The 18,203-nt window shown below is 44.1% G+C and overlaps 1 protein-coding gene across 1 annotated transcript in view; it reads right to left on the minus strand.

The window, feature by feature from the left end:
- Positions 1-18,203, minus strand: part of ACACB (acetyl-CoA carboxylase beta) — a 102,556-nt gene that overhangs the window by 76,142 nt on the left and 8,211 nt on the right. Inside the window, exons 2-3 of the mRNA XM_036904003.2 lie at positions 11,933-12,144; positions 6,912-7,564 (exon numbers count right to left, since the gene is read on the minus strand). Coding sequence (XP_036759898.2) covers positions 6,912-7,555 — 644 coding nt within the window. The 5' untranslated portion in view covers positions 7,556-7,564; positions 11,933-12,144. The remainder of the gene's footprint in view (positions 1-6,911; positions 7,565-11,932; positions 12,145-18,203) is intronic.

The following is an 18,203-nucleotide window of genomic DNA, read 5'->3' on the forward strand; positions in this document are numbered from 1 at the left end:
CATGCCATCAGAGTGATAATGATTTGGATTTTTCTCTGCCTGCCTTATTAGGGAAGAGAAGATGGGAAGTAAAGAATAATATGCAACCTTATGCACAACACTACCTCTATACAAACACAAACATCGATACTTGTGATTCTCCATGAAACAGTTCAAACTTGGCTCTAACTGCAGTCTCATGCTGTAAGTCCTCCTCAGACTCTTCAGAGGCTAAATTTAACTTGTTGGAATTGCTGAGGGAAAAGCCAGGTCAATGACAACACACGCACAAAATCAACAAGAATATTCACGTGCAAGTGACTAAGAGCAGGAGGAAAGAACTGAGCCATGAGTGGCCTCCAGCAAGCCCCTATCCACTGTGCGACCTTGAGTGTATCCCTTCTCTCCACTTCCCCATCTGTAAAGCCATTCCCATACGTGTGCTTTCATTAAAAGAAAAACACAACAATCCCTTTCAATTTGTGATGGGGGAAACATTACATTAAGTATAGAGCTGATGTGAATGATTTTTCTAAGCAGGATATTCATGCTTAAGGGAGAGGAGAAAGTCAGAGTGTTTAGTTGCTTTGGACTCTGTATTATTAATAGTCAACCTCCCCCCAACCTCAATATCCATTACACAAACAGAACAATGCAAAGACAGGGACTCTCTTTCTCCCAAACTCTCAGAAAACATCTTAGGAGCTAAAAAGATTTGAAAATGGAGTTTCTGCCAGTCCCTTCCTAAATTTATAAATGAATAAGTAAAACATTGAAAGATCTGTGGCATTCCATTTAAGGACAAATAAAAGTATTTACAGACGATTTAAGGTTTTATGACCTGATCCCTACCTGGAGCTAATGAGGTACAGAAGGCAACTAATCAGGAAGGAGCTGGGGGTAGGGAGCACCCACTGCAAGCCCACCCAGGAGGCTATTTGGGATGGGAGGCTGAGGCAAGGTTCCAGGGCTCAGTTGGCTTTCCTGGTGTTCCTGCACTCCCAGGCAGAGCTCCTCCTTCATGCACAGAAGCCACCAACCTTCACTCACCTTCCTGGGATCTGAGGTCTGCATTGCAAAACCTCTTTTAAACTCAGCTCCCAGCAGGAAGTAAGCAGTTTAGGAGATGGCAGGGGAAAAGACCCAACACCTATATACTACACTGTATTTTATCCTTTAATCAGAAACCTGCTTCTCCCACTGTTCTTCCTCTGTGGACACAGGATGCTAAACCTTAAAGGTGTATGCCCGGCAGGGCTTGGGAGCAGCCATGGCCACAGGTGAGAACTTTGGGAGATGCCCATTCAGCTAATGGTAACCGAGGCAGCCTCTGGCTTCCTCTCTCGTGAGCTCAGCATGCTTCTGAGGTAGACACTACTATCATCCCACTTCAACAGAGAAGGAAGCTGCAGCTGAGAGAGGTCATGGGACCGGTGTGAGATCTGAACCCAGACCTGGGCCCTTACTATGACGCTGTGCTTTGCGCTGAATGACAATGATCACACTGCTTTCAGTGCTGTGCAAGTAAGCCTGACACCTGCCCTGTGAGGTGGGTACCACTATGACCTCCTTCTGGAGGGCGCTGAGGCACAGAGATGTAACAACGTGACCCCAGATCACCTGATGGCCAAGCAGTGGAGTCAGCCGGCCAGCCCTCAGCCAGCCTTCAGCGTGAGTGCCTAACCACTTCACCACTCTCTCCACCTGGACAGGAAGTGCTCTGGGCTGTGGCCTCTCAGGCTGAGTCTCACCGTCTCTGCACCCTCTGTGCCAAACACAGTGCCTGGCACCCAGCAGGGCTGCAATAAATGCTCCCAAGCTCATGAAGGGACACAACAAACCTTAGCTCCTCACTTGACCATTTCATCTCTTAGTCACCCTTATGCTCACCTGGAGCCCAGACCACCTGTAATAATTGGCCAAGAAGAAAACGGTTAACAAACTTCTCCCAGTTTTCCTGCCGCTCTATTCCCCCATCTCGCAGCTCCCCCAGCCCATCCTTCCATAACAAAGAAAACCAGAGACTTTAGTGCTGCAGAGGACCTTGGAGCACCCTGGGTGTAGTTCCCTGGGTAGGGAGATGACATTCCCAAGGTCACACAGCTTGATGGCAGCCCTAGAAATTGCCCCATCTCCCAACTTTTCCCACTAAAGGAAAGAACAAGTTAGGAGGGTAGAGGTGCCCTTGCTGAGGCCCACGTTAGGCAGAAACACTGGAGTTCACAGACCATTTTCTGATCCACATCTGCTGAGGGCCTGGGTTCAAACGGCACTCTGGGCCTACAGTCATCCTGCTGGGAGACCTCCCACACAATCCCTGAACCTCTTTGGGCTTCAGCTTCTTTATCTAGGAAGGGAGATGACTGGTTCACTTTTTCCCCCAATATTTTCTTATAATGTTTTATTATTAAACAATGTTAAAACTTCTATAACAATATTTACAGCAGGACATTAGGAAATGCAAAAGAAAATTTAAATTTTTCCTACTGAAGACAGTGAATATTAACTATTTTCAGACACTCCTTATAGCATCTCCAGCCACACACACACATATTTATTAAGCACAAGCATTTTTTTGTGCTTACTTTGTGCTAGGGAATGTTCTAAGCACATTACATACATGTGTCCACAATTCCTTATCCAAAAACTCCCAGGGCCTGATATGTTTTGGAACTTGGATATTTTTTTTTTAGGAAGGTTAAAATTTATGTCACATTTTCGTGTTAGTACTGAAGGCATGACTATTTACACCACGTGGGATAAACAGAGCTCACAACTTCACAGGTTTTGCTGCTAAATGAGCTCACTGCCAATTTATGAACTTCAGTTCTGTAAGTTCGGATTTCAGAACTGCAGCTCTGCAAACATGAACCTGTCCTGGTGGCAATGGACAGGCCTGGGAAAGGAGCTGTAGAGGAACCTATGGCTTACTAAATACCTACTGGGCACCTAACTCCGCATGCTTTACAAACATTATCCCATTTAATCCCTTGAGTGTTTTACAGAGAAGGAACCGAGGCTGGGAGACAGGGCGGGCTGTGCCCAAAGGTGACTACACAGTGCAAGTTGGCAGAACCAGGGTTGGACCCAACTCTGGGTCAACTCCAAAGATTGCTCTTTGTGCCAGACCCTGAAGCCTCCTCTTCCTTTGACCCTCCCGACACTCAGAATAGTCTTGCCCTGAAGATAGTCAGTATAGGGAATGCTTGCATTTTCTCTCTTCCTTATCTCCTACTTCCAGCAATCAGGATTAAAAATTAAGCCTACTAGGGACATGGGTGCCACTGGAGGAACCCATTTCCTCCTCTAGATTTTTCTCATTTGGTAGAGAGGGTGCAAGAGGCTTAAAAAAAGAGCCAGCAACAAAGGAACTGAACAGACGGTTCTCCAAAAAAGAAATACAGATGGCCAACAGACACATGAAAAGATGCTCCACATCGCTAATTATCAGAGAAATGCAAATTAAAACTACAATGAGGTATCACCTCACACCAGTAAGGATGGCTGCCATCCAAAAGACAAACAACAACAAATGTTGGCGAGGCTGTGGAGAAAGGGGAACCCTCCTACACTGCTGGTGGGAATGTAAACTTGTTCAACCATTGTGGAAAGCAGTATGGAGGTTCATCAAAATGCTCAAAACAGACTTACCATTTGACCCAGGAATTGCACTCCTAGGAATTTACCCTAAGAATGCAGCAATCAAGTATGAGAAAGATCAGTGCACCCCTATGTTTATCGCAGCACTATTTACAATAGCCAAGAATTGGAAGCAACCTAAATGTCCATCGATAGATGAATGGATAAAGAAGATGTGGTACATATACACAATGGAATACTACTCAGCCATAAGAAAAGGGCAAATCCAACCATTTGCAGCAACATGGATGGAGCTGGAGGGTATTTTGCTCAGTGAAACAAGCCAAGCAGAGAAAGAGAAATACCAAATGATTTCACTCATCTGTGGAATATAAGAACAAAGGAAAAACTGAAGGAACAAAACAGCAGCAGAATCACAGAACTCAAGAATGGACTAACAGGTACCAAAGGGAAAGGGACTGGGGAGGATGGGTGGGTAGGGAGGGATAAGGGGGGAGAAGTAGGGGGGTATTAAGATTAGCATCCATAGCGGGGTGGGAGAAAGGGGAGGGCTGTACAACACAGAGAAGACAAGTAGTGATTCTACAACAGGTTGCTACGCTGATGGACAGTGACTGTAAAGGAGTATATAGGGGGGACCTGGTATAGGGGAGAGCCTAGTAAACAAAGTATTCGTCATGTAAGTGTAGATTAATGATTAAAAAAAAAAAAATGCAGTTCCTATGTGGTGACCTCTAATGAGTTCTACACAATGATATAAAGGACATATAAAAGTGTAGGCAAAGGGTCTGTTTGTGTTTATACAGAGGATCAAAGCCTAATTTGGCTACCCCGAAAATGAACTAAGAAACGATATGAAAGAGAACTTCCAACATCAGCACTCTCGGGAAGACTCATGCCAGAAGATGATCATCAAAAAACCCCAACAAAGATCCACGCACTGCTACAGCTGTAGATGCACTCATCCCACCAGCTCCTGGACTTGCCATGGGAATGAAGGAGATATCTAAGCTGGCCTGTGCATACAGTAAAACAACAAATTTGACTGGATCTATACTGTTGGAACTCAACCAAGAATTTGGAGAAGTGCAAATTGTAGCGCTCCAAAGTCTTACAACTACAGACTATTTACTGTTAAAAGAACATATGGCATGTGAACAGTCCCCAGGAATGGGTTGTTTTAATTTGTCTGATTTTTCTCAAACTACTCAAATTCAGTTAGATAATAACCATCATATCATTGATAAGTTTTCACAAATGCCTAGGGTGCCTAACTGGTTTTCTTGGTTTCACTGGAGATGGCTGGTAATTACAGATATGCTTTGGTTATGTAACTATACTCCTATTATGTTAATGTGTGTGCGCAATTTAAGTAGTAGCTTAAAATCTATACATGCTGAAGTTACTCTACAAGAAGATATGTCAAAGAAATAATCAATCTTCCCATGTTTTCTCCCGCCTGCTACTTCTATAGCTTTTCTTCTTTCTTCCTAATTACAACGAATTCTTAAATAGAATTCGTGCCTCATATCAAATTTACCGAGTATCATAACTCCTCCAAGTGGTAAAGATACCTCAAGACAAATGCTGGGCATAGAAGCCACAGGGCATAAATATGCAAAGAAATAAAAAGCTAACCATTTCAAACAATAAGGCTTCTCTCTCACTTACCAACTTAACATTTCCCTGTATGGCCCCGGAAGATGACTGGTTAGCCAGAGACGGGTAAGATTCCTCAAGGGAGGAACAACCTAAGACAGGCACAGTCGCAGGGGGGTCATCAGGTGAGAAATTGGGGATCAACAGAGGTGAGGCTTAGAACCTCACCCCCCCTGTTCTGAGAGAAATCTTCTGCATATGTGGATGGTTTATTGCCCTTGTCTAGCTTGGATTAACACATAGTCTACAGGCACACACCTGATCATCTACATTTGCTCTCTTACAACACTAAACTATGTTTTCTACCTTTATGTTGTATCTACCTACCACTTCAGCATCTTATTAAAAATAATAAAGAGAGAAATGTGGTATCCACATATAAATCAAGTATTAAAATCAAATGTGTATTCATATTTGAACTGACTGTTTATAGTTCATAATGCATGAGCAAAACCAAAAGTTTCTGTGATGACTGCCCTTGTACTGTTCACCATGTAACTTATTCACTATGTAAGAATTTGTTCTCCATGTAAGAACTTGTTCGTTATGCTTCAGAAGACTGGAGACTGACGAAAATTAGGCTTGGGGTGGATTAATGATTGTGCATTGAGCATTGACTCCCCTATACAGAATTTTATTGTTGTTAACAACCATTTGATCAATAAATATGAGAGATGCCCTAACAACAACAACCAAGAAAAAGTACACACTTCCAATTGTAAAATAAATAAGCAACCGGGATGTAATGTATAGCATAAGGAATATAGTCAAAATATTGTAACAGCTTGGTATGGTGATAGCTGGTACCTAGAATTATCATGTATATAAATGTTGAATCACTGTGTTGTACACCTGAAACTAATGTAATGTAATACTGTGTGTCAACTACCCTTCAATAAAAAATAATTATCTAAAAAAAAAAAAAAAAAAAAAAAAAAGAGCCAGCAAGATTCTACCCCCAGGGAAGGAAAACAGCCTGGATGAAAGAACACCAGAGCTGGAGTAGACTTCTCTCTGGCTGGCAAAGTTATGGTTGGTAGCTCTTTTCTTCTCTTTGCTCTTCTCTGTGTCCCAGGTTTTCTACCTGGAACTATTGTATTCTGGTTGTAATCCGGAGGTGGAGGTGGCAAAGCTTGATGACAACAAAAATCAAAGCCACCAGCCGCACCTCTGAGATGGTCCACCCTGTAATGGACCTATAGGTATTTGTTTCCAACAATCAAATTTATGGATGTGGTTACAGTATTTGAGTTTCTGCTTTTAAAGCATCACTGGGAGAATGTGTGTTTTTCAGTTGTTAGTCGCCTGTTTAATGAACAAAAAAGTAAATAAATATCTTTTCAGGAGGCAGGGAAACTGCGCCTTCCTCCAGTCTCCCATCTGCCCTGGTGACTCATTCAGCTCAACTTACAACTAGTTACACACAAGGTCATCTTTCCCTGGGCTGAGATCTTCTAGAAAACCAGTTTCCTGGCATGGGGCCCTGTACACACAGTCAATGCTCAATAAATGACTTTGAAAGGAGGAACGGAAGGAGAGAAGGCTGAGGTCTTCTACTTTCCACATAGATACCCTTCAAGTGTTGGCATCAGAGGAAGGCTGGACTGAGAGGGGAAGGGTGCAGACTCCACCTGGTCTGCGCCTCCCAGTTGGGAGGACAAAGGGCACATTACCTTAGAGTGGGGACAGGGGTCTCAGGCTCACTTGCGGTCCGAGCAGCCTCCAGAGACAGGGCCCCCAGGCTGGCTCGGCTGCCCTTCCGCGAAGACTCTCGGAACCAGCCGGCCCCGGGGTCCTCGTCGGAGGAGTTGTCGTCGAAGGAGCCCAGGATGAAGTTAGTCATCAGCTGCCTCTTGATGTGTTCCTGTTTCTTGTCATCTTTGGAAAGGGGTCTGGCGTGCTGGCCCTGAGACCTGGCTGGTGAGGACAGGCCATTGGTCTCTGGGGACTTCATGCCTTCGGGCCCCATCCCATTGGCTTGGGGTGCTGGGGAGGTGTCATCAGAGGAAAGGCTTTCTTGGGGAAGATCCGGGCAAAGGGGTGGCTCGGAGGTTCTGAGCCGACAGGCATCTGTGGAGCCACTGTAGGAGTTTGGCTCAGCCTGCTTAGGAGTCTTTGGCAGAGAGCTGCTGTCATTTTTCTGCAGTGGCTCCTCTAAGCTGTCTGGGGCTGGAAAGGGCTCCTGGCTTGGAACAGAGCTTGCTTCCAAATTACTCTTGGCAACGTGCTTGGGGTCTGTCATTTTACCCCAGATTTTTAGCCAGGAAAAGGTCAGGCAGGAGAAAAACAGAGAAGACAGAAAAAGAAGAAGGATCATTCACAAAATCTGTAAGGAAAAAAGGAGAGATGTGTTAGGGTCTACATAACTATTTCTCTCTTAAGGGAGCTAGTGGGGTGAAAGGCAGTGGGGTTGTGTGTGTTCAGCTAAGAGATCCAGACAGGAGAAGCACAGGGCGGAGAGCAGAAGGGGCTCTCCTTCCAGCTCTGTCCACAATGTGCTCTGTGGTCTTGGGCACATTCCTAAACCCCTCCGGATCTCCATTTCTCACCCCTAATATAGGTATACTAACACATATATGCTGTAAATCGTACACAGGCATGTGAGAGAGGACTAAATGAGATCATGTATGTCAAAGGACTCTTGTTATAGCATTCTAATATCCAAAAAGTAAAAACAACCCAAATGGACAAACAAAATGTGGTACATCCATACAATGGGATACTATTCAGCCTTGAAAAGGAATGAAAAACTGATTCATGCTACAACATGAATGAATCTTGAAAACAGTACACTAAGTAAAAAAAGCCAGTCACAGAAGTCCACATTGTATATGGTTCCATGTATGTAAATTTTCCCACCATAGGCAGATTCATAGATAGAAAGAAGATTAGTGGTTACCTAGAACTAGTGGGATATACAGTTAAAGGGTATGTGGTTTTGTTTGGAGTGATGAAGATGTTCTAAAATTGATTGGGGTGGTGGGTACACTGAATAAAACTCTACTCTGAAAACCATTCAATTGTACATTTTATGTAAGAGAATTGTATACTATGTGAAGTATATCTCAATAGAGCTGTTACATAAGACTCTTTACTATATTCCAATTTGTAGATATAAGGGAACTGTTGCTTCTGTCGCCACCACCTTCATCACCATCATCATCGTCATCGCTGTATTACTGTATTGCCATCATAGCCACCATCACGGCCCTGCAAGGAGGACAGGCACCATGCCTGATTTTCCTCACAGCACTAGCACACCCAACACAGGGAATACTTATAACTAGAATGAAAGTGCAACCAGACCAATGAGAGTCTGTTCTGGTCCAGAGTTTAGGACAGTGCCTGGTAGAGGGGAGTGCTCAACAAAGGACAAAACCCATTTTGTTGAATAAATGAATTCAGATAGTCTGATTCCTAACTCATGCCTCTTCCCATCCGGCTAATTGTGCCCTATGAGTGAGTAGATCATTGTTATTGGAAGGAAATATTAGTAATAAGCAAACAAATAAAAACATGACCTGAACATACTGAAATTTCTGAATCAATTTTGCGCCAGATGGTGAGGTGGGAGCTTCTGGGGACAGTGTCTATTTCTGACTCATCTCTTGCACATAGTAAGTCATTAACAAAAGCTTAAAGAGCAGTGGCAAAAAAGGTCAGTGTTCCTGAAACTGCCAGTTCACACATGCCCTCAGGACAAATTCTGAAATTATTTCCTGGCAGACAGCATCATCAAAAATGTTAGTTACAAAGGCTATTCTCACTTCCTCTGACTCCTAACAGGTTAAAGTCCTATACCCTCCCCAGGTTGAAGGACTAAGAACAACAAATGCTGATGAGGATGTGGAGAAAGGGGACCCTCCTACACTGCTGGTGGGAATGTAAGCTAGTTCAACCATTGTGGAAAGCAGTATGGAGGTTCCTCAAAAAACTAAAAATAGAAATACCATTTGACCCAGGAATCCCACTCCTTGGAATTTACCCAAAGAATACAACTTCTCAGATTCAAAAAGACATATGCACCCCTATGTTTATCGCAGCACTTTTTACAATAGCCAAGATATGCAAGCAACCTAAGTGTCCATTAGTAGATGAATGGATAAAGAAGAGGTCATACATATACACAATGGAATTCTATTCAGCCACAAGAAAGAAACAAATCCTACCATTTGCAACAACATGGATGGAGCTGGAGGACATTATGCTCAGTGAAATAAGCCAGGTGGAAAAAGACAAGTGCTAAATGATTTCCCTCATTTGTGGAGTATAACAACAAAGCGAAACTGAAGGAACAAAATAGCAGCAGACTCCAAGAAGGAACTAGTGGTTACCAAAGGGGAGGGGTGTGAGAGGGTGGGTGGGGAGGGAGGGAGAAGGGGACTGAGGGGTATTATGTTTAGTACACATGGTGTGGGGGATCACGGGGAAAACAGTGTAGCACAGAGAAGGCAAATAGTGAATCTGTGGCATCTTACTACACTGAAGGACAGTGACTGCATTGGGGTATGGGTGGGGACTTGATAATATGGGTAAATGTAGTAACCACACTGTTTTTTCATGTGAAAGCTTCATAAGAGTGTATATCAATAATACCTTAATAAAAAATTTAAAAAAAAAAGTTCTAGATCTCTGCCACATGACCACTCCCCTCCATACCCTCTTGGCCACAGAGGCCAAGTGCTTTCACAACCCGGCAGCTCACTCCCTCACTCTCTCAGAGCCCTCTGCCTAGCTCACCCTGACTGACTTAACCAGTGAATATGACCTCCACTGTGGTAACAGAGACAACAGCATGGAAACAGCCTGTTTATGGGTCTCCCCTGGCTGATTCAGAGGCCCTTGGGACATGGACCAATTGTCATTCATTTCTGAATCCTGTGACCAGCTTGGTGCTCAGTACATAGTAGGTGCTCAGAATATGTGTACTGAATGAATGGTAAGTCCATGCATACACACTGAGCACTGACTGATGTCTTGAGGAGAGCCGGAGTTCTGATGTGACAGTCTCATTTTTGAAAGTGTATCGGGAATGCCAAGTGAACAAGCTGGGTGTCTCCAGGGCAGGTCTGAGTGCCAAGCAGGACACTTTATACCAATGTGGCCAGTTGTGGGCACATTTGAAATGTGCACATTTTAAATTATGAGATAGAAGAAATCGTAAGTACATAAAATTGAAATGCTGGGCATCCTCCTACCCCAACACTTGAGGTTTTCTACTTCAAAAGAGCAACATCAAGGCAAAAATATGCTCCAATGATTTGGGATTTAGGAGCCCTGAGAATGCATTCTCTACATTGGTTCCCATTGGAAAATCAACCAAATGATGCCAATTTTGCAACAAGCTCTTTGGGAACTTGCTCAGGAAATCCTGGCTGGCTGGAGGAATGCATAGCTGATTGGAACTACAGGAGGAAGGGTGGACGGCTGGTACATGGAGAGGGTTTGTGTGGATGGGCAGATGGGTAAGGTGAAGAGATATATTTATGGTAGGCAATCAAGGGATGGTGGGTGAAGCTGCCAAGCTCTAAATTGAAAGCACTAATGAATAGAGCATCCAATATTCTCTCCCATTTGGCCTCCTCTCTCCCTCTGCAAATCCTTTAAGACCTGTTGTTATTCTGATGGGGGCCAGTTGATCGAACATCCCAAACCTACCTTGCAAAGGTTACCTGGCCAAAAAAAATCACCTCGGGGTTTTTCATTTTTCTTTGTGGAGAAAACATGGGATCCAAAGGTCACAACATAAGAAATTTTCCCAAGCAAGTACATGGAGACAAACAGGGATCTGTTTGAGACAGCCCCCGAAGAAACTCTTTGAGCCTCAGTTTACTCATCTATGAAACGGGAATACTAGTTCTTGTTTCACCTGTTTTACGGCTGCTCTTTGGATAACGTGTAAAAATACACAGCACTTACACATACATAAACCATCAAAATGCAGAATGCCTTCCAGCTTCCAATCCTCAGAACAACTTGATGGATATTATTGTTGCTGTTGTCATTATTTTACTCCCATTTTACAGTTCAGTAAATTGTAGCTCACACAAGCTGGGTGTCTCGACTGTGCTCAAATCCAGGTCCTACAACCATACCTTTCCTGCTGCTCCACCTCCGAAACTGGATATAAATTCCATAATGTGGAGGATGTTACAAGCATAATCCTAAAACCAGACACCTGGCTGTATCCCCAGAAGATGGAGCAACAGGTGACGTGTCAACTAACAATGCCAAATGTGCACAGTACCCACAAGGAAAAATATGCTTGTGATTTGAGTCCTGGGCGGTCAAGGCCAGGGGAGTCCTTCTAGTGAACCTCTGCGGACCAAGCTGCTGCCCTTCACTGAAATAACCCAGCTGACCTGAAAACCAAGCAGTGGGCAAAGCTATTTTTATTTCTTGCAAACTGAACCCAAGCAAAATAGCTGCCAGTGCCAGAGCAACCAGGGCCCTGGCTACAATGAATGCAGGAAACTGCTCGGTCCCAACAAGTGCTGGGCAGCAGCCAAACAAGGGCTGGTGAGGGAGGGCACCATATACTTTTTCCCCAGCTCCCGCACCAACACACACCCATACCGGGCAAGGTCTTAGAGGGGCCAAGGCACAGAATGTCAGCATTAAACCAGCAGTCCTGCTTCGCACTTGGATTTTTCATCCCACCAGGATGAACTTCCAGGTGCTTGCTGCCACTTACCGTCACTGCGGACACAGCCATCGGCTCCATTCTCTTGTGGGCTGACAAGTGCCCACAGGGTGACTAAGGGAACCTGTCCCATAGAGTGTCACCTTTCAGCGGGAGGCTGGTTTCATGCATCAGGCCATGGGGGAGGAGTCTGGATGGGCCAGTGCTCCAACACGGGTGATTTTTCCTCTCAGTCAGCTGTGCAGCATGCCCTTATCTGTCACCTGCAAATATAAGCCACTCGTGAAGGTCCTTGCTCAGCTATCCCCTGTACTTAACAGTCTGTCTGTGTTCTTGGGCTTGCCAGCCCATAGGTTACCTCCCTCTGGCTTGCCACATTGCTGAACTCAGGCCCACTTTGCTGCTTGAGCAATCGCCCCTTGCCCAACTGTGCACCTCGAGAGTATGTTTTAAACACCCCCATAACCTCAACAACCTCTTGTTCCTACACGTTCACTTATCAGGGCACCTATCTGGAGGGGAGGGTAAGTCTCAGCAGAACCTGGCTTTGACCAAGTTGGGTATGATGGAAAGAGAAATTGTCAGGGCAAAGAGTGGGTGGCCAAGGACCCTCCAGCTGGCAGGTGGATGGCACAATGTCCTTTTGCAAATTCAGGGATAATTAAGGTGACAGAAGCAAGCCCTATGAGGCTGCCAGGGTGTTCCACACTGACTGGTGTACACCTTAACCTGCAAGCAGGCCCACGGGTGTGTTACAAGTCACAGCATTTCCCAAAAACCACCTGCTTCAACCAGTAACCTAATGGGAGATACTTGGGGATTGGCAAGTTCAGTGTCCTTGTTTTATCAATGAGCAGAGGCCAGAAGTCACATGTGAAGTTAACACCACAGCCAAGGCCAGCACGATGGTCCTGGCTCCAGGCCAGTATTTCTTCTATACTGAGGCATCATTCACAGCAGAAATCAACTAGCCCCACATTCTTTTCAAGTGGACTAGGAATGTTCTCTAGGATAGATTACATGTTGGGCATGAAACAAGCCTCAAAAATTTTAAGGAAACTGAAACTGTATCAAGCATCTTTTCCAACCACAATGGTATGAAACTAGAAATCAATTACAAGAAAAAAAAAACTGGAAAAAATCACACATGGAGGTGAAACAACATGCTATTAAACAATGAATAGGTCAACAGAGAAATCAAATAGGAAATCAAAAAATACCTTAGGACAAATGCAAACAGAAATACAACAGTTCAAAATCTTTGGGATGCAGCAAAAGCAGTTCTATGAGGGAAGTTTATAGTGATTATAGGCCTGCCTCAAGAAACGAGAAAAATCTTAAAACAGTCTAACATTGCACCTAAAGGAACTAGGAAAAGAAGAACAAACAAAGCCCAAAGTTAGTAAAAGGACAGAAATAATAAAGGTCAGAGTGGAAATAAAAGAAATAGAGACTTAAAAAAAATCAGAAAAGATCAATGAAACTAAGAGCTGGTTCTTTGAAAAGTTAAACAAAATTGATAAGCCATTAGCCAGACTCTTCAAGAAAAAAAGGAGAGGACTCAAATAAGTAAAATTAGAAATGAAAGAGAAGTTATGGCACCACAGAAATACAAAGGATTATAAGAGAATTCTGTGAAAAATTACATGTCAACAAATTAGATAACCTAGAAGAAATAGATGAATTCCTAGGAACATACAATCTTCTAAGACAAAAAAGGAAGAAATAGAAAGTCTGAACAGACCAATTATAAGTAATAAAATTGAATCACTAATCAAAAAGCTCCTCCAAAATAAAGAACCAGAGGGCTTCACAGGTGAATTCTACCAAATACTTAAAAGGGAGTTTATACCTATCCTTCTCAAACTATTCCAAAAAATAGAAGACAGAATGCTTCCAAATTCATTTTACAAGGCCAGCATTACCCTGATACCAAAACCAGACAAAGACACTACAAAAAAATACTGAAGACAAATATTCTTGGATGAACATAGATGCAAAAATCCCCAACAAAATATTAGCAAACTGAATTCAAAAATATATCAAAAGGGTCATTCACCATGATCAAGTGGGATTTATTCCAGGGATGCAAGGATGGTTCAGCATCTGTAAATCAATCAACATAATACACCACATTAACAAAAGGAAGGATAAAAACCAAATGATCATCTCAACAGATGCAGAAAAACATCCATTCATGATACTCAATGGTAAAAAGCTGAAAGCTTTTCCTCTAAGAAACAAGACTCCTAATAAAGCAGAGAGAGTGATTTTCTGTCATTAGTGTCTAGTAAGTGTGCAATCTGTCAGAGCCACTAGATATGAGCTTTACATGCATGATCTCATCAAATTCTCCTGCAACCCTCCACAACAGGTACCACTTCTTACTCCCCTCCTATAGGTGAGGAAACAGGCTGTCACTCCCCAGGTTCATACTTTGGGGACCCATGTGGCCTCACTTGGAAGCCCATGCTCCTAATGCCTTCTTGGTCTATGTGCAGAATGTCCCTCCAAGCCTTGAAAAAGATCTCAACTCAGAGGCAGGTCCTGTCGAAGTGTACTGTTTGGTTTCTTAGAGCTGTGGGTTTGTTTTTAAAACTCTGTGTCCATTCCTAAGGAACTAAAATACATCCATGGAATAAATAACAAAACTACTTTATACATGGGGTCTTCTCCTGGGAAAGCTTTGGGGGAGGCAGGAGAGTTCTGCCCAAATAAAGAAAAAGCCTTTCAAATCAAGATCTAGCCACTAGAATCCTAGAATCATGAAAAGCCACTTCTGGAAGGCAGTGCAGAAAGAACTCCTTCCAGGGGTAGGGATGGGTGGGAGGAAGAGATAATAGGAATCATCCACTCTGGGCCTTTCAAGGCTGGGTAAGAGTTCACCAGCTTGCTAATAGGACATCTCCAGAAGAATTTACTTTTGGTGCCATGCAACCTTTGCCAGCAAAGGTGGGAATTCTGCCAGTTACTAAATCAGGAGCAGCAATTAGCAAATTGGTTCTATTGTGAGGGATAATCATTTGTTTAATGTATTTGCATCTGAAGAAGATATGTGACAATCTTCAGATGACAGTGACGTACCCTCCCTATAAACATAAGACTTGAGAAGACTCCTGGGTAATCGAGAACCTCGTCTCCCCTGTGATTGTGGCTGAAGGCACTGGTATGATGTCACAACTCCTTAGCCCAGAGGAGGAAAGGCTTGGGGACAGCCAGCCCTCACCTCCAAGACACTCTGCTCTTTGTACTCCCTAACCACCAATACTAAGGTGCCTTATACTAATAATCAGTAATGACACCACCTTCCATTGGCACCACGTAACAAGGGTGTTGCATTCAGGATCTCATTTACTCTTCTCAGCAGTCCTACAAGGGATGGATCATCTTTGTTCCATTTCACAGAAGGGGCATGAAAACCCAAAGCCCAAACAGGAGTGACTTGCCCAAAGTCACACAGCTTGGAGGTACATGGAATTCAACCCTGCTTGGCCTGACTCCAGAGCGTAGATTGGTAATAGGTGTTGAGCAAGCTGTTGATTGAATTCATTAATCGGCTACCCTCACGGATGGGTAGAATCAGAAGTCTGGAAATGAGACCCAGAGTCGGCAGTTCTCAAACGTTTATCACATGCCAGAACACCTGGAGGTCTGAAGAATCCCAGCAAATACTGTTAGAATAAGCAGAAATATCTCCATCTCTATGGTTTTGTGCCAAATCCCAAACTACTTGATCCTAGAGTCAAGCAGGAGTGCAGCATGAGGGGCTGCCCACCTGGGGACAACTTCAGGGAGGAACTTTTCAGTGAGAAAAGTCTGTGAATTTCAGCTTTCCCCCAGTCAGGAAACGGCTCAGGTTATCAGAAGTCCCAGGGGCCTCTGGGGGCACTGACCTAAAAAGGAGCACTTCCAGGGTGCCTGGCACACTGCAGGTGCTCAACTTCCTCCTGGGAGCCAAACCCATCTTCTGATGGTATTGATCTGCAGGTCCAGGCAAAGCTGGCCTAAAGGTGCCAGCCCTGCCCCTGTCTTAGAGAAATGTAAGAGGGGCCAGTCCCACAGCTTCAGTGGAAAACTTGTTCCACTGTCTTAAAGGGCTTATCAGCTCATCTGTTCCACTAGCGTCCACTTGAGCCATCTCTGCAGAAACCGTTGAAGTTGACTGTCCAGCACAGCCTAGGACCTGGGCCACTGTCATCTTTGCAGACGGATGATTCCTGTCTTCCTCTGTTCCTTCTGGACCAGGAATTTGCCTTCTTCAACCATTCACTCATTCATCAGCGGGTATTCACTGAGCACGAGGCAGGCGTGGTTCTGGCTGCTGGAGACACAGCATAAACAGGAATGCCCCTGCCTACACCGGGTTTACAAACTCACTGTGTGAGACAACAGACCAAGAGAAGGGCACAGCCAGGAAAATCGCCACCGAAGAGCCCCTGCTGTGCCACAAGAACACATCACAGGGGACCCTGCCCTGGTCTCTTGAGGTGAGGGAAGGCTTTTTCAAAGCAGGATGTTTCTGCTGAGCTGGGAGGAAGTGTGACTTAGGGAAGGGGCAGGGGGCGGGAAGGTGGAGGAAGTATTGGAGGCAGATGGCGCAGGAGACATAAAGTCCAGAAACAAGAGGAGCCTGGCACTCCTCAGTGCTGAAGTACACTGCCACAGAAATCTTGAGGGGCAGGGAGAGGCTCTGAAGATGGCCCAGCCCGCAGGCCCCACGCTGGAATCTCAGTATACAATCTGATAAGTGTAAACCAGCCAGCCTCACCAATGGATCAGGTTTTATGCCCAAACTTAATCTAGGTAATTTTTGAGTTTGAAATGAAGACCCCTCTAGGCAACAGTTTATTGGTTGGAGTATGGAATCTGGAAGTGCTAGATTCAAGTTCTACTTCTGCCTTTTATTTCCTGTGTGACCTTGACCAACTTTCCTTACCTCTCTAAGCCTTGCTTTTTTACTTACTCAATGGCGACAATAAGAATGCCTTCCTCTTAGTTTTGGTGAGGTTTACATGAACTACAACAGCAGAAATAATGAGAGTGTGCTAACAATTTACTGCACTCTCCATGATGTACCAGGCATTGTGCTTAGTGCTTTAACTTAAGATCAAGTTCAAGCCTCTGTTATCTCTCACTTGAATGACTGCCCAAGCCTCCAGCCCCTTCTCCTGGCCTCACTTCCTCCAGTCCATTATGCAAAGAGAAGCCAGGAGGATCTTGTAAAAAAAATTTCAAACTCCCTTGGTGTCCAGATTATGATTTCTTCTTTATTTCCCACTAAAAGAAACCATGACTACTTGGAGAAATGGCTGATTCCAGGGCTAAGGCAGAAATGTACACAATGCTCTGATAGTTCTTGTCCTACGGGAAAGCAAAGGACCCTTGAGGGACTTGCCCTGCTGAGGAGAAGATACTTGGGGCTGCAGTGATTGGAAATAGGTCAATTTTCAAAAATCAGGTCGTAAGATTACTCAAAACAACCTCACTGACACTTTGGAAGATTGCTGTGACACTAGTCATTACTCTTAAAATTGACTAACAAAAAAGGATGTAATCAAGCATTTATCCTGCCTTTCTTACAGGAAGATGCTCTATTTCAGGGTCATCAAATGGTTGATGAAAGTCGTCTGTTAGAGAACAATGAAAGCTGATTAATAAGGTAGGATGATAGAAGTAGAAAACTGTATTTGCAATAATAATGATCTAGGCTCTGATGATCACTGGCTTGTACAACTATTTGGTGAAAGGTTGATGGGGAACCTTACGACTCACTGATGATTCAACATCACTGAAGTGGGAGGCCTTGGTATTTTCTTCTTGATGTGATGAAAGAGAAAGCACACAGCAACATCTTTGTAGTCTTGCCAAGGATTTGGTCCTGAACTGACTCAAGCCTCTAAACCTTAGTACTTATTTTAAGGACAGATGAACATGTCAAATGACACTTGGAAGATCATCGGCCAGATCCAGAATGTGGAACATTCTCCACACACACACACACACGCAGTCTTTGAGCCCTGCACAACAGCTCGAGCCTGGGAACCTTACCCACTCCACAATCCTGCCTTCAAGGATTCTGAAGGGAAGCAAGAAAGGTATGAAATGAAATTGTTCAGTGTTTCTTAAGTGGCTATGGGATACCAGCCCTGAAAGATGGTCCGCATCCCTGCCTGATCCCAAAGGCACATGTTGGAGAGGCTCACTGCAAGGAAGTGTAAGAATGAGAATAAGTTAGCATAAGAGTAGCCATCTTAAGGGCCTAGAAGCAGTTTTCTGAAGTTGTGACTTAAAAGAAAAAAAACTGGAACTGAGTAAGGCCTTG

Source organism: Manis pentadactyla, chromosome 14 (assembly GCF_030020395.1).
Source record: "Manis pentadactyla isolate mManPen7 chromosome 14, mManPen7.hap1, whole genome shotgun sequence".
NCBI classification, from domain to species: Eukaryota; Metazoa; Chordata; class Mammalia; order Pholidota; family Manidae; genus Manis; species Manis pentadactyla.